Source organism: Hydra viridissima, unplaced genomic scaffold (assembly GCF_058129835.1).
Source record: "Hydra viridissima isolate aposymbiotic clone 2 unplaced genomic scaffold, HvirCarnegie_v1 scaffold_11, whole genome shotgun sequence".
NCBI classification, from domain to species: domain Eukaryota; kingdom Metazoa; phylum Cnidaria; class Hydrozoa; order Anthoathecata; family Hydridae; genus Hydra; species Hydra viridissima.
In genome coordinates, this window is record NW_028324310.1 from 15,196,176 (window position 1) to 15,215,000 (window position 18,825).

The 18,825-nt window shown below is 28.7% G+C and overlaps 4 protein-coding genes and 1 non-coding gene across 22 annotated transcripts in view; 4 read left to right on the forward strand and 1 right to left on the reverse strand.

Moving 5' to 3' along the window:
- The first annotated feature begins 223 nt into the window (after nt 1–223).
- Trnas-cga (transfer RNA serine (anticodon CGA)) lies at nt 224–305 on the forward strand. Its single transcript has one exon. It is a non-coding gene; the product is annotated as a tRNA-Ser (tRNA).
- A 163-nt stretch (nt 306–468) lies between these two features.
- On the reverse strand, nt 469–3,039 carry LOC149882385 (uncharacterized). Its single transcript, XM_090065781.1, has 4 exons — nt 2,899–3,039; nt 1,991–2,101; nt 1,639–1,764; nt 469–1,516 (listed from the first exon to the last, which is right to left on the reverse strand). Exons 1-4 carry the CDS (start codon nt 2,962–2,964, stop codon nt 848–850), a joined length of 972 nt encoding a protein of 323 aa, XP_089921907.1. The 5' UTR covers nt 2,965–3,039; the 3' UTR covers nt 469–847.
- Nucleotides 3,040–4,793: 1,754 nt separating this feature from the next.
- On the forward strand, nt 4,794–13,581 carry LOC145191269 (long-chain-fatty-acid--CoA ligase 4-like). Its single transcript, XM_090066387.1, has 14 exons — nt 4,794–5,394; nt 6,369–6,646; nt 7,528–7,776; nt 8,186–8,266; nt 8,472–8,541; nt 8,648–8,706; nt 8,899–8,963; nt 10,092–10,163; nt 10,381–10,520; nt 10,709–10,881; nt 12,182–12,256; nt 12,369–12,557; nt 12,871–13,143; nt 13,247–13,581. The coding sequence occupies exons 1-14, from the start codon at nt 5,141–5,143 to the stop codon at nt 13,399–13,401; spliced, it is 2,133 nt and encodes a 710-aa protein (XP_089922513.1). The 5' UTR covers nt 4,794–5,140; the 3' UTR covers nt 13,402–13,581.
- Nucleotides 13,582–18,576: 4,995 nt separating this feature from the next.
- LOC145191277 (uncharacterized) overlaps nt 18,577–18,825 on the forward strand; it is a 23,060-nt gene continuing 22,811 nt past the window's right edge. Inside the window, exon 1 of the mRNA XM_090066408.1 lies at nt 18,577–18,625. Coding sequence (XP_089922534.1) covers nt 18,592–18,625 — 34 coding nt within the window. The 5' untranslated portion in view covers nt 18,577–18,591. The remainder of the gene's footprint in view (nt 18,626–18,825) is intronic.
- Nucleotides 18,695–18,825, forward strand: part of LOC145191522 (uncharacterized) — a 12,172-nt gene continuing 12,041 nt past the window's right edge. For all 18 annotated transcript variants that reach the window (XM_090066390.1, XM_090066391.1, XM_090066395.1 and 15 more), the window contains exon 1: nt 18,695–18,825. This exon is cut by the window's right edge and continues 3 nt beyond it. The gene's annotated coding sequence lies outside the window, so the exon portion shown is untranslated.

Genomic DNA, 18,825 nt, shown 5'->3' on the forward strand with positions numbered 1-18,825 from the left:
ATGCGTTTTATGCTTTATAGCAATGGCCGAAAAAAATACAAACAGCGATAAATTCTTCGAGATTGCGAACTTTTTTTCGTACGTGAAAAATTTCGTTTTTACGAAAGATTTTTTTTCTCGAAAAAAACTTCGAATTGTTTATATCATTGGCCCCAGACCTAAAAACTTACTTTAATACTCGAAATTGTAATATAAAATAAAAATTAATCTCATATTGAAGTGAGCTGTGATGGCCGAGTGGTTAAGGCGTTTGACTCGAAATCAAATGGGATCTTCCCGCGTAGGTTCAAATCCTACTCACAGCGAGAAGTTTTGAACGCGCCTCTTTTATAATAAATTTTTAAAAATAAGTTAAGTTCTTAAGTCAGAAACAATAAATTTACTTCTATAGTTTTTGGCAGTGTATATGTTCTTAATTTGTATTAAATAGATTGCAATTATCGACCATATAAACTGTTTTCTTCACTGATGTTCTGTTAAAGATAGTCGGAAAAAATGGAACTTTACAAAAAAAAAAAACAACAACAACTAATAAAAAAGCACTAGTTTAGTGTTTATTGATTTGAAAAATGAATATAAAAATATCAAGAGAAGCCTGTAGGTGTCATTCAACACAGAATTGACAAACTAAAACTTTTTGTTAAATACCATACAACAACTAAAAACGAAGATTGAGGTTCAGTGTATAGTTCAGTGTATAGTTCAGACCAGTGGATTAATACGTATTTAAAAAAAGATTTGAGCATTGTCCTAACAGCGCCATTGATCCAATACTTTTTGCCTCTGGTCTAGAAAGCTTTCCTTCATCATTCATAACAAATTCAAACTTTATACTCTGTGCTAATTTCTACTTTTCAACCATCAGAACTTGCACAATTTCTTCACTATTACCAGCTGAATGGTTGGTTGAAATATTTTTTGAAGAAATATCTTCTCCTGATAAAAATGAAATGTTAGTGGAGATCTTGCTGAATAATGATTGATGTTGATTCTTGTGTATATTATTAGCAAAAGAAGGTGTTGAAAATTTATTTTCTTCAAAAACTCTTTTAGACAGGCTATATTGACAACGTTTATTAGGGTTGGTATGTGTACGCTCATGAACACAGAGTTGAGCGTTGGTAACAAATGTCCTTTTACAAAATGAACATACATAATCTCTAACACCTGTATGTATTTTTGTGTGCACATGTAAATTTCCCTTTTTTTTTTCACCTGTGTGTATTCTTTCATGAATTTTCAAATGTGTGCGATGAACAAAATCAGCACCACAAATACTGCACTTATACATTTTAAATGATTGCCGACTTTTTGATTTGCTACCCACAGCATATTTTAAATGATCAAATGGTTGCCCTGTTTGTGTGAAGAACTCCAGCTGAGCTGTTTGAGCTATGTCAGTTGGACTAGAAACTTCTGACTTATTATTACTATTAACACAATTGTATACCAATTGACACTGAGAACTTTCTGCTTTATCCTCACTCTCAAAGGATTGATTTTGCTTTTTGCTAAGCTAAAAAGTTATATAAAATACATATTTATTGTATATAATTGAATAAAAATAAGTGATATATAGAACTAAGTATAAAATAAATTTGAAAAAATGCTTTAAAGTTATTTCAAAGTAACTCTTACCTCTTTTATTTTTTCCAGCAGTAAACTATCCCCCAGATTTTTGAAAGGAAAATCACCTGAAAGTCCTCCAATTTTAAGCACACAAATTGAACTGTCACCATTATGTATTTGAGTTAGCAGTTCAATCTAAAAAGAGTATGCTAATTGATTGAATATTTATAATTTACTTTGAATGCAAATCACAAAGATTTAGTTTAAACATTAACTTAAATACTATATATGTAATTAAAACATTAAAAATCAATTTAAAATTAGTCTAAGTGTACTTAACATTACAAAACAAAAACTTATATATATATATATATATATATATATATATATATATATATATATATATGATAATTTATGATACCTGGGGTTTTATATGACTTTTATAATTTTCTATTATGGTAGAAAAACTTTCTAAATCAGATTTCAAAATCCAATCTTCTTCATACTGAACTTTATAGTATTGTTTACCATCCTAAAGATAATTTATATAAATATATTATATTTCTTATGGATATATTACTTACAATTTTATATAGACATATTACTTACATCTTTAGTTCATAAGATAAAAAATAGCAAAAATAAATTACACCTATGTCTGTTATATCAGTAACTTTTACAGTATTTTTGCAAAATTTAATCCTAAAAAAATTATTTTTTTATTACTATTTAGCATATAATTTGAACAAGAATTCATCACTTCAGACATGAAAGCTTGATTGCAAAAAATATATTGTAAAATGAACAAGTATGAAAAAAGAAAGGAAAAAAAAAATCACTAACAGTGGACGCTTAATAATTTAACCATTATTTTATAAATTAACACTGTTAAAATTTTCTCTAACTTTGAAAGATTTTGCAAAGAATTCATAAACTTTTCCAGGTTTTCTTTTGTCAAAAACAAATATTTTTCCAGACCTATTACGAACCATGTATTAAGATATGATGATAAAACTGATATTTATATTTAAAGAATATATGTTTAGAGGATTAACTGTGCATTAACAAGATCAGCTGTTACGAACTGAAATTGCAAAACTACAAACTGATAATGCAAAGCCGAGCGAAAAAAATTAAAATATTATTATAAAGAAATCTGGCGATCAAATCTAAAATAAAACGGGTGCAACTTATTTCTATCTTAGAGAGAGATGGTTTAAATTTTCGGTTACCTGGTAATCTAGAGTTTTTTTTTTTTCCGAATTCATTTATTTATTTCGTCAAGCTTTGCCGGACGAAGGGATTTTAACCTAAATTATAGTATTTTACCTCCATAACGCAATCATCAATTATCGATTTAACTTTAGGAGTTTTTTTCACAGTTAGTTTATCCATTTTTTTCTGTAATTCAATCAGAAATGCTCCACATTATTATATATTTTACATATTTGTAGATAAAACAATGAACCAATAAAAAAGAACCAATCGATCATGAAGCTTTTGGCTATTAAAAATGGCGGTCGTAAAGCGATTAATAAAAGACGAGTTGCTGCAAATATTGATAACATAATAAACAATTATAAAAAGCAAATACTCCATAAATAATAATAACATAAAAAGTATATATATACCGATAATATAATTGTTTTAAATTTCGCTTGGTGCTTAAAAAAAAGTTAGAATAAAGTCATTAAGCGTTTTTACTGATTTTTGAAAACAAATTTCAAAAAAATTTACCCTTAAAGGTTTCTCACGAGGGGTGGCTACCGGAAAGCTTTTCCCCCTTTGCAGCAGAATAAGTTACACACCAGAGCAAGTTAGCGTGGGCTTCACTTATCCTCACATCGGGTCTGAACATCTACACATAGACATACATAAGATTTATGCACCTAAAGCAACTACTTAAGGCGGCGAGTTATTTACAATTTTTGATGGTATATTTGATAATTAATAGCTTCGTAAAAATTTTTGGATAGAATTACAAAGAACTTAAAAATGGGCCTTTATATATGAAGGGTTCAAGGGGAAAAACAGTGATGTCACATTTTCAGATTTTTCGAGTTATTCACCCTACTATATAGCAAGTATGTTGCTACATTATTGCAATTAAATAAATCATTAAAAAAAAATCAACAGATAATACTAAATTTAAAACCTAAAACAAAGTTATGAAGCTAAGCATAGCTTGTTCAAACTTTCTTTTCTGTTTTTCTCAAAATGAAAAAATTGTGACATCACCGGTTTTACCCTTCCACCCTTCATATTTTAACACGAACCCAAAGAAGTTTTAACGCGATTCTATAATACAAGATCAACTTCAAAAATTAAGATCAAATACAAGATCATCACATTTTTTATTTCTTTTTCCTTTAGAAGACGAAAGATAAAAGTAAATAAATAGAGAAAAAATCAAAGTGCTAAAAATAAAAAAACTAAACTAAAAATAAATAAAAAACAAAAAACGAATCAAACTAACAAACTATTGCAATAGTTTTAAAAGAAAAAAAAAAATATGGAAAACTTTATAAATAGAACATCAGAAATTAAAATAGGTATTAATTCTCGTGCCCATCACCAGATTCGTGCAGACCAGGGAGCCGCTTTGCGACGGATCCAATAAGCGTATAAGGTTATTGCATACGTTGGTTCATGATTAAACGTTATTGTAAGACAAATTTATTAGTATCTATTTATAAGCAAATCTATTAGCATCTTTTTTCTTTTCATTTGAATTTCGTTTCACTAGATTACATCAGACTTTAACAATGATTAAAAAAGTAGTTCGCAAACTTTATAGAGGAACTCACGGCTTCACTCTAAACTTCCTCTATTTCGCATATGTAAGTTTACCCTGGAAGAGAAATCAAGATGTCACACGTAGTTTTAATTGATGCTCAAAAACTTTCAAATTTTATGATTAAATAAAGAAAATCGTCTGGTTCCAATTTAAAAAAAAGCGATACTGAAAATTAAAATTGATTGAATTTTAGTAGTTAAACTTTTTATCGTTTAACATGAAGTTCATAACTTTAACATGAAGTTCATAACTGAAGTTCGAAATTTGTGAAAAGTTTGTGCACACACAAAAAAAGTCAATACGTAAGACGTTTTTTCTAAAAAATCTAAAAAACGTTATTACGTAAAAAAGTACACAGCGCTGCTGTAGATTTTTTACGTATTAACGTTTTTAAATTCAATATCCGTCAATGAAAACATTGTAAACAATATATAGGGTCGTACGCACAATCATAATGCTTTCTTGCGAAATTCAATGTTGTTACGTGATTAAGTATTTGATTAACAGAAAACTCTTTATCAACCAATTTACAGAACTTAAAATATCTTTTTTTTTTTTAATTGTTACCAAAATTGAAGATAGATGTTTATACACGCTCAATGCAAAGTTTAGAGAGTTTAACGATGCTAAAACTATAAACAGTTTGAAGTGCGGCCATTACATATTTGAACTCTGACCTTGAATCAGTTGTTCCTTCCGAAGAGCAACCTCTGAAGAAAGCGTGAGGTGTTAAGTATCATTACCTAAACCTCGCGGTGTAAATTCTGAAGAGAAATGACATTTCCAAATGATATTACATATTTTGAATTATATATTTTAAAAGCATTAAACGTTGTTGGCTGGTTTTGGCACCATTTTTCATTTATTCCTTGGTACATCGTAAGTGGAAATTTCGCCAAACCAAAATGCGGCACTTTGCAAGCTAAGTCCATTAGTGGTTTACAGGGTGGACCATATCGAAACATAGAGTCACTACATGAACTAAGAAGTGGCTTTGCTGGTTGCCAAACTATAGACAGTCTATTTAAGTATGTATTTATTTGTTAGTGTTGTCTTATTGAATGCAATATCAATAATTTCTTTAAATATAAAATATGTAACTATGTAACTAGAGATTAAGCATAATTAAATGAGTTTAACTTGGATGAACATAGTAAAGAGTAACTATCTTTTTAGAAAAAAAAAAAAAAAGGCTAAAAAAGGCATAAGGATGTTGTGTTTTACTAGTATCCTAAAACCCATATGGAAGAACTACAAAATCTTAGATAATGGAAACATAAATGTTAAAAGAAATTTTTTTTTTTAAAAAAAAAATGTAATTAGAATATGTTTCTCTAACGTTTTACATGCACAAAAGGTTCGCCAGCAAGTTTTAAATAGAATGAAGGAATAAACATCATAAATCTAATAATCCTATTATTGAGTACTAATAACTGGAAAGAAAGTTTTTTTTTTTTTTAAAAAATAATTTATAAAAGCTATTCTAAACAAGGTTATCAACTCTCATTCTAAATCACTTCATTCCAAATTGTGCAAGGAAAGTAGTATCACGGATTTTTCCTATAGATGAATGTGATTGAATTTTCTTTTTTCTGTTGCAGCATTTTTCCTAGTTTTAAAGTGTAAGTCTAATTGTAAACCTAGCAGGAATTTTCCTAGTTTTGAAGTGCAAGTTTTAAATTGTAAGCCTATAGTATTACTAAGATTCTTCATCTCAAAATTTAGACGAACAGAAAGTGTAACTTGAATCTGTATTGGGACTTCTGCTCTTTTAATAAATTTTACAATCACAAAAACTTGATTTAGTCTCTTTTGAAAATTCTTATACTATTTAGTTTAAAAATAAAAATGGATTTATCCATTCTGCTATTTTTTATAGCTAAATAATGTAGTCACAATAATTACCTTCTAAGTAAATGTAACTCAGCCTTAAAAAATATCCAATATAACGGTCTCATGATTTTTGTTTTAAATGAATAGTAATTGAAATTTTCAATTTCAGAAAGTCTGTACAGGAACATGGAGATAAAAATTGTATGGGAACCCGGGAGCTCATTGCTGAAGAGGATGAAATTCAAGCTAATGGTCGTGTATTTAAAAAAGTAATTTTAGGTGAATATCAATGGTTGACATATAATCAAGCGTATGAACATGTCAGACGCATTAGCAGTGGTATTAAGGCTCTTGGTGTAAAGTCTAAAGACTATGTACTTATTTTTGCTGAAACAAAGACAGAATGGATGCTTTCAGCTCAGGCTTGTTTCCTAAGAAATTTTCCAAGTGAGTTGTCTATTTTACAGTTACTGATTCTTCTCTTTTGTTACAAATTATATAACTGTTCTTTACTTTCACCCTAACAATTACTTAATGAAGTGGTAAAGTTTCTCTTCTGAGCATTTATGCTCATTCAAAAGTCAGAGAGGTAAAACTCTAAAGTTTCTGATTTGGCAGCCCCCTCTTGCTGTCATCAATCCTCAAAGCGTAACGGCATCTTTCAGACATTTTTTTTTTTAGTTTTATCTGTAAATGTTTTCCAAAACTCAAATCCTTTGTTAATATAATGATTTGCACTATTCATTTTTTGATTTGGTTTAAATATTTGCAGTTAAGTCTTTAATTTCTGAGAGTTCTTCTAACTGTTTCAATATATGCGGTCTTTTCAGTGGCTGTTTGAACATATTCTGTTAAAATAAGACCCAACTTGGGATTATTGTTCACTTTTGGAATGACAACATAAGCATCTGTCACTTTAAGGCTTACAATATGGTTTATTCATTCCCTTTAGTAGCTTTAAAGATTTTTGATAAAAAATACCTGCCTACTGTAGCAGTGTTTTCCAACAATTTTTTAGAAGTTTCCATTCACAAGAGCAACATTGTTATTTTAAGCTTCAAACTAATTGCTATCCAGTAAGTTGCTTTGTGCTTGTGGCTTAAACTGCTTAATACAGGATGGACTTTAGTGGCAAGGATTTTGTAAAATCTAAATTTTTTTACTCTTTGTTTGCTTTTGAAAATAGACATAAATCTAAGGTATAGAATAGGTATAAATACACCTCATTTTATATATAACCAACACCTTTTTACATTCAACTAACTTTTTAAATAAATTAAATAGCTTTTTTTTTACCATTTTCATTTGTTGTATATTTTTAATTTTAGTTGTGACTATCTACACCACTCTTGGAGATGATGCAATAGCTTATGGTTTCAATCAAGTGAAGTCCCATGTTGTTTTTACAGATGCCGGATTATTGCCTAAACTTAAAAAAATTTTACCGCAGTTAAAGTTTGTGCAAACTATCATATATTTTGGTGACGCAAAAAAGTCAACCCTTAGTGAATTTCCTGAGGAAACTCGGATTTATTCGCTGCATCAAGTAGAAGATTTAGGTGCAAAATTAAAAAATAGTAAGTGTTACAATGAATCAATCAGGCTGTGTATACTTCGTTTTTGCGTATGTAAAGTAAGGGGCTTATGTTAGGATTATTGATAGTATTTTTTATCTTATTTTGAAGGTTTGTTTTTGTACAAAACCTCAGTTTAAAAATTGAGAGTGGTTTCATCTTATAATGTGCATCAAAGTTGTTGTTAATGTTATTATTACAATGAAATTATTACAAATTAAAAGTAGCAATATGGTACAAAAAAAACATCAAATAATAATGAATATAAGTAATTTTAAAAATTGCAATCCTTTTTATGTTTTTAACAACTACATTACATGTTGTGGAATTAATGTTTCTATGTTTTTTTCTGATTTTTTAATGTGACATGCTGGAAGTGAGGTTTATGTTGTTAATTCTTTATAACTTTTAGTAAATGAACCTGTTGAGTCACCTTTGCCAGATGATATTGCTGTTGTAATGTACACAAGTGGGTCTACTGGAATACCTAAAGGTTAAATTTTTTGTCTTATTAAAATGACCATTTACAAATTCTTTCAGCTAAAGAATGTGATTGTTGTTGTTGTTTTTTTAATACTTTTTTTGCTTTTGTTTATTTGTTAAATAGTCACAAATAAGCTAAAATAAAGTTTGTTTATTTGTTAAATAGTCACAAATAAGCTAAAATAAAGTTTGGTTTTAGATGTTTTTTATTTTAGGTGTCATACTTACTCATAAAAATGTCACAAGTTGCTTAGATGGTGCATTTGCATGCATCCCTACTCTCACGTAAACCTTTATGCTATTGTAAACTGTTTTCAAAGAAATGTTTTGTAATCAGTGATGTAAATTTTTATATATTTGCAATATTAGAATATAATTGGTTAATATTTAGTGCGCAAGATAGGTACATTGGTTATTTACCGCTTGCACACATTTTGGAACTTACTGTAGGTGAGGCAGTACACTGTTTGATATAAATTGATTAAGCATTATAACCAGTCATAACAACTTAACAAAGTGATCATCTAGTGTGACTGATATTTTAAATTAAATATAAAAAAAGGCAGATTATGCATTTTTTGAGAAAGTCTTAAAATATTTGCCAAAGTAGTTATTGTTATTATTGGAAATTTCTGTTTTCAGAATGTGGTGTTCTTGCATGTGGCATTCCTATTGGATATTCAAATGCTTTAACGCTATCAGATCAAGTAAATGTTTGATTTTTAGGATGTTAAAATCTCTTTATATTTCATGAAAGCTTAGAAAAATATTTTTGAAAAATATTTTGTTTTCATTAAATCATTAATAGTGTTTTTTTTTTTCTTCTACATAACAGGTGATATGTTATCGAAGAAATTAAAATTTAATATTATTTTCTAAATACAATGAAAAACTTTTATGATTTTTTCTAAAATAAAGTACCGTGGTGTGACCTAACAAAGTCCTATGTTTTAAGAAAGTCCTAATTTAAGAAATGACAAATTTTGTATATATAAAAAAAACATTTACGGAAAATAACTTGGTTGTTTTAACTAGATATATAGTTAGATAAAATAACTAAATTTTTTTCTCTAAATGTTTATTTTATGTATACGAAATTTGTCATTTCTTAAATTAGGACTTTCTTAAAGCATAGGACTTAGTTAGGTCACACCACGGTACTTTTGAACAAAAATCAGTTATTTTTTTACATGAAAAAGCTCCATCATCTGCAACAGATCTCAATTTGTTATGAAAAAAAAAAAAATGCTCTCAGTTAGTTATGCTTGAGGTATATTTGGAAGGTTGGATTCTTCATTAAGATAATGGACATATTTGTCCATCAAAGTCAGAAAACCTTTAGAGTAATGAAAACTTGCTAAACTTGGCCAAAATAAATTATTAAACTTGTGAATGAATGGAAGAAGTCATTTTTATAAACAACATAAATTGTTTGATTGCTTGATTGTTGATTGGCCAGTTTCAAGTTGATTGCTTGATTGTTGATTGGCCAGTTTCAAGTTGTTTTTAAGTTATCATAGAATTTGAGCTATTCCTTCTTTTTCAAAACGATTTACAATTTCTTTATTTTTTATATTAAAGCTTTATAACATAGAAAGTTTTGAGGTATTTTTGAAAAGATTCTGGGTCTGCATTTTAAATGATAAAGTAAACATTTCATAGATTTTTTTAAAATATGCATCAAACCACATGATCATATAATTAACTAAAAAAATGAAATTAAAATTTGTCCAAAAACCTATGCATCAGTCATTAAATCCAAAACTGTATAATCTACATCTTTAAGAGAGAATTTATGCTTACAATTTGTTATTTCATGAATACTTTAATTTTAGTCCTCAAAGATAAAGAAAGGCTCAAAGGGTGACATATCAGTTATCAAACCAACCATAATGGCAGCAGTTCCAGTGAGTTTAGTGCTCCCAATTTTATTGTTTATATTATTCCATTATATGTATATTAAATGTGAGTGAAAATGAGAACATGTAGTATGCTGTTAGAATTTGTTTTATGTGATTGGTAGTTGTATTTATTAATAATGATAAAAAAAAAAAAACCTAAAGATTTCATGTATGAATAATTATACAAAAGTTATACAAAAAAATTACTTGCTCATATATTTAGATGATTTTTGACAGAATTCGCAAAGCAGTTATGGACAAAATCAACTGTGGACCTCGATGGGCCTATCTTCTTTTTCATTTTGCATATCAATACAAGTTGAAACAAGTGCGCAAGGGATATGATACTCCATTATTAAACCGGTATGTTTAACTTTTTGATTATTTTTTGTTATTATATTAGATTATAAAGTATATATATGGTTTTATTAGTTGTAAGGTTTGTGGATGTGGATTTGTTGTTATATATGTAGATTTGTTGTTATATATGTGTAGTTGTTGTTATTTATGGCAATATGTGTTAAGGTATTTTTTTTAATGATATCTTTTAGATTTGTCTTCCGCAAAATCAAAACTATCTTAGGAGGAGAACTTCGCTTTATGTTGTGTGGGGGTGCACCATTATCTCCTGAAACAGAAGAATTTTTGAACATTTGTTTTTGTTGTCCAGTTGGACAAGGCTATGGTCTAACTGAAACCTGTGCTGGTGGAACTGTATGTGCAGGTATCCTTTTTTTATATTCACTTACTTAGCAGAAAAATATTTCTTTCTAATAAATATCACTATTATCCTTATTGTAATGAAAATAACATCATGGCCCCTGAATTTAAAGTTTTGAAAAGGTATTTGCATTTCAGACTTAGAAATGTTAGAAAAGTTGTCAGTGGCATGTTGATGAAGCATGTTATCAAAATGTGTTATAGAAAAAAATGCAAAGTTTAGTTAAATTTGTCACCTGACGTCAAATTATCGTTTTGAGCCTTTAAATCAAGTTACTTATACTTTCCAGCATTTTGAGTTTGGCAAAAAAAAAAACATTTTCAATAAAGACAATAATAATAATATTAAAATCAATGCAATATGAAGTTTTTATATCAATTCTTTAAATCAGTATTTGGACATAAATTATAAAATAAATTTCCTTTTAAGGAATTAAAACAACCAGGTGGGGTTTAAATATCTAATTGGATTCTCTGTTTCGGTGTTGCAAATATGCAATGGCGAGATCTGATCGTGTTGTCATTTAGTGTACACATTTTTGCCCAGGATTTCTGGATCTGATGTAGGATTGCGAAAATTAAATTGTAACTTCTCGTAATTATTTTTATGAGCAATTTTTATTGCATTCATTGTTGGTTCAAGGGATCATGCTTTTTAAATCATAGTTATTGTAAATAATTTTCGGTAAAATAAAGGTGGTTCTTTGACATAAGCATCCTTTTTTTACTTTTATAAATAAGAGGTGCTTCAAGTGCTTGTGAAAGAAGGAATTAAAACCCATTTTTCTTTACATATGTTGCTCTAAGATAATTAGATATTTTACTATAAGATAATTAGACATTTCGAAGCTTTTTCAAGCTCTTGTGAAGTTAACGTTAATTCTAAAACAAAACGAACGTCTTTTACTAAAATTCTTCACACAAAAAAAAGTGAATTTCTTGTTTGTTCCCAATCTGACTTTTAAAGTTAGTTGTGTTGATTATTCCAAATACACTTTTCTTTTTGTTTTTCCACCTCTACAACTGAATATTGCAAACTTTTAGATGTTACAAGATTTTATAGGAAAGTTTTTACATTAAAATTAATCCTTAAAAGCATATAACAGACTACAAAATAGTTTTAGCTAGATGCACCAATCCACAAAATAAAGAAACAATATAACTTTGAATTTAATGTCTTAAGTTTATAAATCAGATTTTAACTGAAGCAAAGAAATATTTAATGAAAGTCACAAGCGTCTTTTCAAATACTATTATATACTCTTAGAAAATATTGAAAAATCTTTTCTTTTTTTTTAAATTAGATTGGGACCACTCTACTGGTCGAGTCGGCCGACCCCTTAGTTGCTGTGAGTTAAAGCTTGTGAACTGGGAAGAAGGTGGTTACATTCAAATTATTTTTTCTTCAAAATAACAGAGATCAAAATGTTTTTGGATTTTATGTTAAAACTATGAAAAAATTGTTCAACTGAAAATTTATTTTTTTTAAAGGTGGTTACTTGACTAGCGATAAACCCTACCCAAGAGGAGAAATCGTAATTCGCGGTGAAAACGTAGCAAGTGGTTATCTGGAGAACCCAGATGCCACCACAGAAGTTTTCAAAATGGAAGACGGAAAATGGTCGTTCTACACTGGTGATATTGGCGAAGTGCATCCTGACGGGGTCTTTAAAATCATTGGTATGTTTTTAATTGAGTTTAACTTTTGTGTAAACTCCAGCTGTTCTCTTAAAAGTACATAAAGCTTTTAGATTTTATAAACGATCCACAATGACACGCCTCTCTTTTTACTAGTCAAACGGTTCGTAATATTCTGCTTAGAAAATGAAACATTGAAACAAATTTTAACTTTATTGTAAAGTTGAAAAAACTTTTTTCCCTTTGTTTCAATCCTACTTTATATCCTTAAAGTTAAAAGTTTTTGCGTAAAAGTTGTTAAGATAAAAAAAAAAAAAATAAAACAAAGATGCTCTTTTTTTTTTTTCTTCTAAAGATCGCAAGAAAGATTTAGTCAAGCTATCGCATGGTGAATATGTATCACTTGCCAAAGTAGAATCAACAATGAAAGACTCTCACTATATTGATAATTGCTGCGCTTACGGTGACAGCCAAGAGAGCTACATCATTCTCCTTGTTGTGCCTAACCACACTGCGTTGATGGAACTTGCTAACCAACTAGGAGTCTCCGGATCTTTCGAGGAAGTTTGCAAAAACAAACGTGTTATTGATGCTATAATGAAAGAGATTAATACGCTATCTGTTAAAAGTGGGTATCATTTTTGTTATAGAAAAAGTTCATAAGCGAACTTCGCAAAGTTCTTTAACGTCTTTAATGTGTAAAAAAAAAATATTATTATTTTTTTTTATAGATGCTCTCAATAAGTCCGAACAACCCGCTAAAGTCAAGTTGTGCACAGAAAATTGGTTACCTGAAAATGAACTTGTTACTGCTGCGTTTAAACTGAAGAGAAAAAGTATTGAAAAGTTTTATCAGAAAGACATCGAGATTTTGTATCTTAACTAAAAATTGGGACAGGATGCACCCCCCAACTTGCTGTTTGTATATAAATTTAACGGTGCAGTGTTTTAGTTTGTTTTTTTTTTTTAAATGTGTAATTAGAAGATTTAATATGAATATCTTGCATTTGAAAATTTAAGATGATGTTTATATACATGTTTTTCATAGAAGATTGTCAGTATAAAACGTTGGATTTTTCTACTGTTCCGAGAGCCTGTTGAACTCAACGAGTAATTTTTACGTGAAAAAAATATTTTCATATAAACAGCGTTGTAACTTTTTTTTTTATTTCTACGATGTTTCTTTAGCACAAAAAAAGTTTTTTTGTTTTTTCCTATAAAAATGATTCATTGCAAAAATAACTTGGACAATGGTTGATAACAAACATTTACTGCCTATCCATTATTCTGCAACCTCAACTTTTATTTTGTCATATTCATACGACTTACACCTTGTTAACAAATCGTCGCTATAAAGCACTGATCTCAAAATGTAACTGTATAGCGCGTTTTTTTTTTGTTTTTTTTTTTTCAAAAAAAGTCGAAGTCAAAATTGACCTCTCAAGATGGCAACGATCAGAGCTCTTGGCGGTGACCGATGTACACTTTATAAGGTCTTATAAAAATACAAAAGAAAATAATTAAAGTTATAATGGATATATTATTCAATAAGAATATTAAATACAACATATAAATTATTGTATATTTTATTCCTTGTAATATTCCTGCTTTCAATAATCGAGTCAATTTTTTTGACTTGTTATTCAAAACAATTTTAAAAGTTATTAAGGGAATTCCTTGATAAAAATGTATGATACATAAAAGTTCATATCTTTAAATATTAATAATTTTCCTTTAAAGTTTAGGAATAATCACTCCTAGTTTATGATATAAATGCATGTAAAAACATCTTTTAAAAAATTCATAATTTACTGTTTAATAAATTTTTGATTAGAAATATTTAAATCATTTTTTACCTATATTATATACTATACTTTTATACTTACTGTTATATTATGATTACAGTATACAGAAATTGAATAACTTTATTATGATGCCAAGTTGCCAAAATATTTTATCTTAAAAAGAAATTCAGCTGCTTACCATGGATTTGTGTTATTAATCTTCTAATACACAGCATTATGGGTAGTTAAGAACTAAAAGGTACATAAGTTATATAATAAATGCTAATTATTTGAGATTTCTGTACAAGCGATTAATAAATTACTATGTTGGCAGCTGTCAACAGTTGCAAGTTGGTTAGCAATTATCATTTTATACCTAATAACTGTTTCTTTGGTCTAAATTGACCAAAGAAACTGTAAAGTTAAGTTGGTTAGCAATTGTCGCCAAATACTTTTTCTTCACTACAATTAAACAAACTAAATTTAGACAAACGTAAATTAAAATTTATGCTTAGCTTTTTTTGAGAATTGGTATTTTATTTTATCATATTTTATCATGTTTTATCATATTTATTCTAAGAAACGAAAAGTAGAAAACTTAATTTACAACAAGTTTTTTTAAGAATATGTTTTGTTAAACAAAAAAATAATCGTATTTGAAATTTATGTAAATACGTAATGTTCCGTTATTTTTAAGAAAAAATACTTTATTTAATTAAAAAATGTTATCGCGTTCGGTAAAATTGAACAGATTTTCAGTGTATGACAATAGATTCTTCTAGTTCGACAGCATTAGTTTGAACTGAAAGATTTACCTACTGTGAGGAGGGAAAATGATAAAATTGTAAACATTATCTTTAAGTTTTACCCGACTCAAGCATATAATATTCGAACAAAAAAGAGTGAGTCAACCAACAAAAAGTACGCACGGAGACTTATTGAATTTGTCATATGAATAAACGATAAAGCGAAAAGAAAAAGAAAAAATAACAACAACCAAGAAAAGATGTACGCACGGAAACTTATTCAACCTGTCATATAAATAAATGATAAATAAGTAGCAAAACGGTAAACAACCGAAAACTATAAAAAGCTCAAAAAAAAGAAAAGAAGACAGTTTTTGGGAGGACAGTTTTAGAAAAGAGTTTTAAGAGATTTAAAAGAGGAATTTATGAAAAAAGGATTTTTAAAGATTTAAAGAGAATTTTATGAGAAGTATTTACGAAGATTTTAAAGAGAAACTTACGAGAAGAATTGGCAAGAAAAGATATTTGAGTAACTTTAAATAAGCGTTATTATCTGTATTGATTTATTGATATTTGCATGAGTTAATTTTAAGAGAATATATATTGATGAGAATATTTGAGAATATTTATTAAGAAAAATAAGTAAGAGAAGAAGAACCAGTAGTAAGTACTTTTGTTTGCATTTCGATTATTAATATTATTGTTGTTATTACTATATGCGTTAAATATTGTTATTGAAAAGTTTGATGCTTTACCGCGCACCTTAGCATATCCGCGCTATTACACTTACGTCACACAAATATAAGAGTGCTTACCATTGCACATTATATAGAACATTTGTTGATTTTTATTATATTAAAGAATATACTGAGGACGGCGATTATAAGTTTAGCCCTTTTAGATTAAACCTTGCCCATTCCTAACCAAACTATTCCCAAACCTAGCCCTTTCCTAACCAAATACTCCCCAGACCATCAACCTAGCTCCCAACCTCCATATACCTAATCCAACAACAACCAAACCCGAACCTTCCCTTCCCCTTTCCCTCAAACGTAAGAAAACATAAACATATAAATAAAATAAGAAGACATTATAAATATAAAAAATCCACCGCCCTCACACTACTATAAAATTAGAAACGATTGACGGAGAAGTTGATGCAACTGACAATATGATGGGAGTTTCAAACAATGTCCATATTTATTTGTAAAAGGCTTGATCCTTACACTGTTATGAATGTCTCTGGCATAAAAACGCATCGGAATAAACTCTTAAAGAGACATGCAAAATTGCTAAGTTAAAATACTAGGTTCAAAGAGCAGACGAGAAATATCAGATGGTCGATTCTTCTGGAAAATGAAAGTCTGTCAGCCGAATCAATCATCCTCGCAAGTAATGTCTTTATGGCTCAAGAATGAGCTGTATGAGCTCACAGAGGCAGATAGTCCTTTAGGCCAAAGATGTTTGATTGAATGAAACTTTTATGGTAGGCAGCTGAGTTTCTTTTTAAGATAAAATATTTTGGCAACGCAGGATAAAAGTAGGTTTGTAAGGATCTTGGTAGCCTTGAAACCTACCAATCGGTAATAAACTGCCAGAAAAAGAAGTTTTCAGCATACCAGTACCTGGTATGCTGAAAAGTACTTGCAAACCAGGAAATAGCTTACGAATTTGAAATTTAACACAAACCAGGATATAGTTTACAAATTTGAAATTTAACACAAAAAAAAGATTTTGTGTTAAATTATGATTTTAAATTATGATTATGATTTTGTTTTTGCAATAAATATACTACATATGATTTTTTACTTATAACTTTGTCATTATTTTAGATCAGTAGTAAAAATTTGTTGTTTGTTTGATATCTTTATCGCTGTGTTTATAACCTCACCAATATCAAAATATGAATTTATCAACTTTCATTTTTATACTTTGCAGAAAACTTTGGAAAACTTTCTCTCTGTATCAACCATTTACATATCATTAAAATATAATGCCACCAGTACAATCTCTTGAAGTACACCTATAAGCAGAACAAGATGGCATGTCAATTTAAATCTGTTTATCAATATTTATCATTTTATTATTATTCAGTGTAAATCATATAAAGCTAAATAAAAATCTTATATACATGTAAATACATACTCGTTTCAACTCACAAACATATGGTTTTCTTTTCACAAGAATCTTTCGAGTATCTGAAATACAGTCTCTGTTTGTAGCATGTTGAAATACAGCTATCTGAATGTCTTTTTCAGTATTCCAAATGTTATTGAAATGAACTGAAGAAGACTATCAGTTAGCAAATAATTCTTTACATGATAGTATAAGTTACCAAGCATAAACTGATCAATTATTCAATCATTTGATTGCAATCATTGAAATGTTTTGATTTGGTTTAACAAAGTTTTAAATAAAATCCTTAGTTCCGCGAAATTCTTTTGGGTTAACCAAGATGGCGGCCAAACTTCAAAACTGGCTTCAAAAAAGTCACGTTATGCCGTCTCCTGCGTATTAAACCTCCTTGGAAAAAGTATCCTTCACAAAAGTCTCGCCACCGGAAATTATTCCGCTGAAGTTTTTTAGCGTTTTATTTTATTTCTAAACTTTCTGGGAAACTTCGACTAACAGCGAAAAGATCATTCGATTTCAAGAGATTATTTGAGTCTTAATTCAAAAGCAATTCTTAATTTTCTGACTGTTTTAACTCATAAAGGTTCTTATTTTGAGGTCATGATAATTATGAGGTTAAGATAATCCCCGTGTGAGGCCTCAAAACAAAGAACACCAAAGTTTTATGACCCATCTATATGCGTGTAAGTTTTGGTAAATTGGTTTCTAGAAAATCAAACTACTCTTATAACTAGTTTGAACCAATAAAGTTGTAAACTTAAAAAAAAAAATTACAAAATGAATTTAAAAAGACATTTGAAAGCAGCAAAAGTAAAAAGCAAAAGAAGACTCAAAGTTTTGTTTACTACTTGAGAAGTAGATGCCTTGCGTGTTAACAACGTAAGATATATCCAAATAATTCGCTTATAAATAGGAAGTGCTAGATCAGAACGTTAATAAGTTAGGTGATTGTAAATCAACAAAATAAACTACAAAGTTGTTAGCAGACAATGATTTTGGCCTCTTGGTTACTTTGCATTCAAAGCTAATGACTGACATTAAGGATTTTTATCTTATTTTTAAAGAAACAAAAAAAAAAGAAAACCACTTTTTCCTTATTGTGGATTATTCGTCAAATCTTTTACAATGCGATTCCCTTGTAATCATTTTACGTTATGTTACCGGAGATAATGCAGCGGAAAGAACGCTAATTAAACGTAGCTCTTCTTGGGCAACACTTGATTATTGACAAATATGTAATGAGAAAACTAAAACAAATTTCTGTAAATATAAGAGATCCACGAGGACAGTTCTCTAACAACTCTTTTCATATGTCTGGGATGTGCAATCTTTTAACAGCTGATTTGAATAAATAGAAATTTTTAACTTAACATGCTCCACATGCAATTCACTCACAGAATATAATTGGAATAAATGATGTTAAGAACTGTGGTTGTCCTGGAAACAGGTAGGAAACATTTGAAACACTGAAATTATTTATTATAGCAATTAATAAACGAATGAATAAATTATTCAACCTCTGCTTTTCTGCATGAAAAAAAGTTTCCATTTGAAATTTTCAAATAAATGCAGAATGATTTTTGATTTATAATCATAAAATGTCAGTTTCAAGTCATTTAAAAGAAAAGCTCCTCGTTATCAGGGGAT

Excerpts from the sequence above, each read along its gene's own strand:
- LOC149882385 (XM_090065781.1), bottom strand. The coding sequence starts at position 2,964 with ATGGATAAACTAACTGTGAAAAAAACTCCTAAAGTTAAATCGATAATT. Across the intron at positions 2,102-2,898 it reads TTGATGATTGCGTTATGGAG|GATGGTAAACAATACTATAA; the intron begins GTAAAATACTAT and ends AATTATCTTTAG. Across the intron at positions 1,517-1,638 it reads TGCTGGAAAAAATAAAAGAG|CTTAGCAAAAAGCAAAATCA; the intron begins GTAAGAGTTACT and ends ATAACTTTTTAG.
- LOC145191269 (XM_090066387.1), top strand. The coding sequence starts at position 5,141 with ATGACATTTCCAAATGATATTACATATTTTGAATTATATATTTTAAAA. Across the intron at positions 8,964-10,091 it reads CTTTAACGCTATCAGATCAA|TCCTCAAAGATAAAGAAAGG; the intron begins GTAAATGTTTGA and ends CTTTAATTTTAG. Across the intron at positions 12,257-12,368 it reads GCTTGTGAACTGGGAAGAAG|GTGGTTACTTGACTAGCGAT; the intron begins GTGGTTACATTC and ends TTTTTTTTAAAG.